Source organism: Marmota monax, unplaced genomic scaffold (genome assembly GCF_021218885.2).
Source record: "Marmota monax isolate L192 unplaced genomic scaffold, Marmota_monax_Labrador192_F-V1.1 WCK01_AAM20220418_F8-fsc00071, whole genome shotgun sequence".
Taxonomy (NCBI): Eukaryota; Metazoa; Chordata; class Mammalia; order Rodentia; family Sciuridae; genus Marmota; species Marmota monax.
In genome coordinates this window covers 9,259,929-9,266,824 of record NW_026695217.1, presented here as the reverse complement: position 1 = coordinate 9,266,824, position 6,896 = coordinate 9,259,929, and the positions used below count along the sequence as shown (strand labels likewise).

Sequence of the window (6,896 nt, the reverse complement as noted above, 5' to 3'; positions counted from 1 at the left end):
TGCTCTTTCTGACAGGGTCCCCAGGGAGGTGCTGGCTGGGTGAGGTCAGAGAGCAGGTCTGGGAGAGAGAGTCTGGAAACCCACTTCTGTTGAGTCTCAGGAAGAACAGACACAGGACCTGCCCACACCAGACCACTGCAGCAGGCAACAGCCACTGGCCCCTCATGCAGCGCCATGCTCCAAGACCCCAGTGGACACCTGGAAGCACGTGGCAGAGCCCCTGTGCTCCTGTGGTGAGTGCATTCATGCTGGGCACAGTTGGGGCTGGCAAGACGGAGCAGCTGCCCAGCGGTGGTCTAGAACTCAGGAACTGGTCCTCCTGGAATTTTCCACCTACTGCCTCAGGATCGTGTTTGATCACAGGTAGTGGGACACCAGGCATGGGACCCCTGCACTTAGGGACCACAGACGTCTGTGGCAGTCAAAACTCAGCTGGATTTCATCCATGAGCTGCTCAGGGGTCCAGGATACCAGGACATAGGCCAGCCATACAGTGGACAAGCTGTGTGTCCTGACCTTTGAAACAAATCCACGTATTTACAAAGAATCAACATCTAAATAGACTTTTATTTTTTTTTTTACTTGTTTGGACAGAAAAGGAAATTCATCGCTTTCATCCGTCTCCCTAAGTGTTGGAAACACGTCAACTCGAAACAGTGGGCCCCGTAGAAAAGCAACACAGATTAAAAATATATTTCTCCACGTGGTAAAAGTGCTTCCAGTCCACCCCAAGGGCAGGCAGAGGTGTCGGAGATGGTCTAGGATTTGGCCTACAGTCCGTGGCATCGAATTCAAATCACAGGTGAGGTGGCCACCGCGACTAGGGTGCAGAGGTGACGTGGGCTTGGAGCATGCTGGGGCATGCCGGCTCACCAGGGTGAAGAAGGCGGAGCATCCCCAGCCTGAGAGGCTCTGCTGGATAGAGGGCCACCTGTCCCCAGGTGAGGCCACCCTGGAGAAGCCCCAGGCCTTGGGCGTGGCCAGGAAGGCAGCCTGTGTCAAATCATGCCCCACCCAGCTTGTCCCTATGGTCCCCAGTCAGGGCTCACCAGAGCAGTGACCATCATGACCAGGAGGAAGGGCGGCCAGCAAGGGTCTGCGTGGCCAGCAAGGATCTGCAGCAGGGCGTTTGCCTCAGTGGCGTTATGCATCTTTACAGAATAAGTAATTCTGTCAGTGACGGTGACAGAACCTGCAACCACAGGCCGCCTGACCCTTGTTGGCCTGTAGCCAGTGTCCTGGGAGCCAGCGGCCCTCCCGCCCGCCACAGGCACAGACACAGAACTGATCATGCAAGGGGGTGCATGGGAACAAAGGGCACCCCCTTTACAGTAGACCTTAAGCAACAGTAAGAAAATAACCTGAAGAGAGATTTAAATAAAAACAGCATCGTGCTCAGCTGCAGCCTCTGGGGGTCCCGTGGCCCAGCCCCACGGGGCCCGGGCAGAAGCACCGCCCTGCTCTGCATCTGGTGTCACCACGCTGCTCACAGAAGGCAGACACTGGGATGCCCGCCTGCCCAGGCCGCGACCAGGCTCCTGCACTGACAGGGCCGATGCCCGCGCTTGCCGTTGCCACTGTCCTCTCTGCCTGTCCGGCTCCTGATCAGCCCACGGGCAACAGGCACCTTGCACACAGCCTTGCAGGCTCCAGGGCATCAGGAGGACGAGACAGCTGAGATGGGAGCACCACCCTGGGGGGACTCGCGCCTCTCTGGATGCAAACCTCACCGAGGGTCCCTGATGGGCAGGCTCCCCTCCTCCCGCCATGCCTGGGGCTGGCCTCAGTGGGCGGGCGACATGTCCTCCAGGCCCAGCAGCTCCCTCACCAGTCTCTCTCCAAACTGCGCCCGGCTGTACCTCTTCACGTGGTAGGCGTCAGACATCTTGTACAGGATGTAGGCGTTGTTGACGGCAATGCTGATGGCAAACCAGAACACCTGCTGCCAGGTCTTGCTGGGCTTATGGGAGATGAAGTACCTGAGGCAGAGGGCAGGCAGGCTGAGCGGGGTCAGGCATTGAGCCCCGAGCCCGACCGGCCCGCTGCCACTCCACGGGACACTGGTGCCTGCGGCCGGCCTGCTGCCCACACCAGCAGGCCCCACCTTGCTGCCCTCAGGGAAGCTGCTGGCCCTGGGCTCACCCTGAGGACGTGGCTCCTTCCAGCCACTTCTGCTCCCACCCTATTGTCCTGTGTGCTCTACCTGCGAGAGTGCAGGGAAGATGTGCTTAGTGTCGACCACAACCTCCTGGGCAGAGTGCCCAGCTCCTTGCAGCCCAGACCTGGCCTGGTTCTGAGGTTTCTGTGCCTGGTTCTGAGGTATCTGAGCCTGGTGCTGGGCAGGCAGCCTTGGCTGGACGAATGACAATGTCACACACAGGCGTGGGGCACAGCCTAGCGCCAGGCATGCAGCCTGGGAGCCACAGTCCTTCTGAGGACTATGGGGGTGGGCAGACTCGCCAAATGGCAGGGCTGGAGAACAAGGCTACGAAGATGGGAGCTGCCCCAGGAGGGCCCAGCAGATTTCCACTGGCCTGGCCAATCGAGCTTATTCCGGTCATGCCCAACGGGCACTCTCACCTGTGACCTCAGGCTGCCTGCACAGGGGCACAGGAGGACGGGCCAGCCCACAGCTGCCCGCCATACTCACCGACTGTACTTGTCGTCGTATCTGCAGATGTAGCTGAGGTGGGCAGCGAAGGCCTCCACGGCCAGGGGGCAGGGCACCTCCCCACTCCTCCTCTTGATGATGACCCCTGCAGGGAAGATGTACTCAGTGCCGGCCACACACCTCCTGGGCAGGGTGACCAGCTCCCTCCAGCCCAGGCCTGGCCACTGTGCTGCCCAGGACTCCCAGGGCCCGGGGAAGGGATGGAGTGGCGGCCGCTGCTGTCAGACACGGCCACACATGCCCCCTACACCCTCCTGTGTGGGTGAAGCTGGGACACACAAGGGCACTGACACTGTCACCACAGGGTCACAGGCCCCACACCCACCAAGGCCTACTTCTTCCTCATCTGCTGCCCAAGACGCTGCCAGACTACCTGCGCCCCAGGTCTGCTGGTGGCCAAGCCATACCCAGGCCTCCAGGCAGGTTTCCCAGCAGTGCGAGGCTTCCCGGCAGCACAGGGGGTCCTGGCAGGGGGGTCACAGCATGGAGGGTCATGGCACGGACCCTTTCTGGTGCCTCTTTAAGGACTAAGTTCAGAGGACTGAAATTGCAGCAGCATGGAGCAGACCAAGTCCCAGCAAAAGTGGCGTGTTCCTGTGGGCCGATGGGCTCTGACTGAGTCAGCAGCTCCTGCCCAGCGGGGAGAAGAGGCACACAGCTGGGCTGAGCTCTCTTCCCAGCACCGGTGCTCAGGGAAGGACACCGAGAGCCCTGGGAGGACGTGAGAGCATGGCCTTGTCTCCCTCCAGCATGTCTGTCTCTGCAGGTCCACACGGCCTTGCAGGAGCCCGTGTCCTCTGCCCAGGGCTGAGGAACTAGCAGACGTGGCTCCCTCACTGGACTTGATAAAGCTTGGTCTCAAATGGGCACAGACACTCATGGGGAGCAGGATACAAGGAAAGCAAGAGGCTGGGAGGGTCCATGGCTCCTAGAGCCGGGAGGAAAGGATTCCTGGAATGCTCGGACCGAGACGCATCTTCTGAGGCCAGAAACTCGTTCTCGATGGGGCAGAACCAGAAGGCTGAGAAGCAGCCTCAGCATACGGGAGGCTTCAGCTCCCCATCTGCGCCACCAAGGGGACAGGAAGGGGGTCTTCTCCAGGGCTCCATGGCCACATGACCCCACGCAGCCACCCCAGTCTGCACAAAGGTGAAGCCTTTGAAGCTCACCCCAGCAGAGGGGGTGTCCATCACCCGGAGTAGGCAGCAGGCAGCAGGTCTGCCTCTGAGAAATAAAAACCCTTTAGAGCACGAGATAAAAAACCAAAGGGGAAAGTGCAGAGAGAGATTCTGCTTTCAGGTCAATGAGAAAGAGGCGAACTCGTCACCAGAAACACGCACAGGAAGAGTCCGCAGGCCGCCGAGAGCTGTGGAGACACGCAGCCTCACCGGTAGCCCTGGCACCATGCAGATTAAAAAGAAGAGGTGCAAGTGAAGCTGGAGGAACGTGGGTCCTAGTGAAGTCCCCGTGGCTCAGCCAGTGAGCAAGTCCAGACTGTGGCCACTGTCATCAGGGCCAGGGAGGCACTGCTGTCCCGGCACTCAGCAGCTGGGAGGGACACTGGAAGCCCGGAGTGAAGACCCCACACAAGCGTCCAGATCTTCCTGAGGAAATGATCCCAGAGTGTGGGAGCCACATCGAGTGACCAGAGATGGGCACTTTTTAAGCTGTTTTTAAGTAGACCAAGAAAACCTCCTGTTCCTTAAACAAAAGTGTCCTCAGGTGTGGCAGAACGCCACTCCCAGCCACCCAGCCCACCTGCCCTTTCCTCTCAGGGCCTTTAGGGCCTGGAGCCTGGCCTGCCCACAGTGGCCGTGGCCTTATACCTTGGGATGCTGTAGGGAGTCGAGGCTTCGGGACTGGATGTCAAAACAGCTGAGAACTATCGCCAGGCTGACACAAACATTTCATCCCAACTCTTAGAGTCGCCCACTGGCTCCTCCTGCCCCACACCCCTGTGCTCCTACCAGGCCCCCCGTCTGACTAGAGGGTCCCTCCCCAGGCTGTCCCCAGGCCCCTAGAGCATGCTCTCCTGTGCACCCTTGGGAACGTTGGAAGCAGCTGCCACGCCCTACCCCGGGCCGAGTGCCTCCCTCCAATGCCGGATGCAGCCTGGAGCAGCTTCCTGCGCCCCTGCACCACACAGAACAAAGCCCCTGCACTGAGTCCCCAGACCACAGTCCCCACCCAGGGTGCAGTGGAGGGCAGGGACATGAATGGCACACAGACCACAGGAGGACCGCCATGCCGGTGCCCAGTGGCCTTCCTGTGAAGGGCCTGCTGTTCCTCAGGCTCTTCCCAGGAGCTTCGCAGTACTGGGGTGACACCATTTAGCCTCTGGCCAGCGGAGGCCCTTGCTAGAGGTAGATAGACTCCCAAGGGGACACCTGGAAGGCCGAGCAGTCACAAATGCCAATGACACAACGATCCTGTAAATGCCTCACAGATGTGGCTAGCCACCACACCCTGTGCACAGCTGAGTGAAACCCGTGTCCCAGCTGGCCAGGCTGAGCTCACGCTCAGGAAGCGCCCTCCATGCCCGCCTCCTGACACCATAGCCGCAGTCAGGCCCAGGGCCCAGCCCTGAGTCCCAGGGCCACATGACAGGCGGCAGAGCCACTGAGGGCTGCCTGGGTGCACTCCATGCATCACTGCTGCCACCACCAGGTACCCCACCAAAAAGACCCACCCTGATCAAGCTTCTCCAGGGACCCCCACCATAATTAAGCTTCTTGTCAGCAAGATTTTACAAAGAGTGTCAACAGGACTTCACAGGGTTTCTGCAGAGAGCTCAATGTGGTCTGAAGCTTCCTCTTAATGCCAGGTTTTCTGACAAAAGGTGCCATGGGCTCTGTCTCCAGAGAGCTCGATGTGCAAAAGTTACTGTTTGTTTTCTTGGAAAAACTTGTGAAACCTGTCTCTGATCTAAGAGTATGGGACAAAGAGTGACGGCTCTGTGACCAGTGCCTGGTGTAAGCCCCCACTGAGTATGAGCCTAACCCACTCCAGACCAGGGGCCCGAGGATGTTAGGCATCAGATTCTCTGGACCACTGCAACTTAAATAAGCCTGCTTCCTAGAAATTCCTCGGGTGTCCAGCCTCATCTGTCCTATACCACCAAGACCTGCGGGGCTGGCCACGCCCTTGCCCCCCGGCACCCACATGGCTGGGCTCACCTTGCTGCACTGGGGAGTAGGCGTTGGTCAAGAAGCGAAAGTGTCCCTTGTTGTACCAGCAGATCAGGGACATGTTCCCCTTCATCTTGATCTGGTGCTGGCCGCGGGCCGGCGGTGTGGCTGGGTTAGTCAGCATGGATGGCGGGAGTCCCGTGCAGTCACTCTTCCGGGAGCTAAGCAGGCCACAGCAGTAGATCTCTGGTGGGAAAAACGCAGGTCACACAGGCAACCACCTGCTGAGACCAGCTGGGGCCTTGCCCTCTGCGGCTTCCCCGAGGCCTCTGGAGGACATCTGCTAGACTGCAGGGAAGGCCCGCAGGCACTGGACAGTGCCTTTGTCCATGGAGGCCCTGGGGCCTGGCACAGTGCCAAGCCTGTGCCCTGTCTGCCTCCAGAAACTTTTGCACTTGTGTTATCTCAGTATGTCAGGACAGGAGGTGCCACTGGGCCTCCAGACCAAGGCCCCCATCACAGCTGGGAGGGCAAAGATGGGCATGACCCATGGGGAGGGGCGCGGCCCAGAACACTGCAGCCAGGCCTGGGGCAGGCACCGCCCCAGCAACCCCAGTGTGCACCTGACCCCAGTGCGCAGAACTGCCCCTGCTGCAAAGAACATGCATGGCAGCCCCTGCGAAGTGCTTCTAAGGGGGCAGTGAGATCCGAGAACGTGTCACCTAGCCTCTTGCATACCTCCCAACTCCTCTACTCTCCTGTAGCTGGGAGCTTCCCGTCCCATCCTGCTGCCTTCCTGAGCTGGGAGCGCCCTTCCTCTGGGACTCCCAGGAGTGGCACACCCAGCTCCCGGAGCAGCAGCCCAATGGCCAGAGCCACGCTCCGCACCCCAGACTGCCCGTAGAGCCTCCCTCTGCCCAGCACCAGTCCCACCCCAGCACACCGGCCAAGCTGAGCCGGCCCCACATCCCTCCGCGCAGGCAGAGGTAAGCCAGGGAGCGGCACCGTCACTCTCCCAAAGTGGCTGCCTCTCAGGGCCAATCTCCTGCCACTCTCCCCCGCCACACCCTTCTCAGCCCTGTCACTCATACTTACGA

General features: G+C 60.0%; 1 protein-coding gene across 1 annotated transcript in view; it reads right to left on the bottom strand.

Annotated features, from left to right (window-relative positions):
* Positions 1-547: 547 nt before the first annotated feature.
* The window catches only part of Pgbd5 (piggyBac transposable element derived 5), a 48,850-nt gene continuing 42,501 nt past the window's right edge, over positions 548-6,896 (bottom strand). Inside the window, exons 5-7 of the mRNA XM_046432094.2 lie at positions 5,848-6,045; positions 2,651-2,756; positions 548-1,979 (exon numbers count right to left, since the gene is read on the bottom strand). Of these exons, the coding sequence (XP_046288050.1) occupies positions 1,784-1,979; positions 2,651-2,756; positions 5,848-6,045 (500 nt within the window). The 3' untranslated portion in view covers positions 548-1,783. The remainder of the gene's footprint in view (positions 1,980-2,650; positions 2,757-5,847; positions 6,046-6,896) is intronic.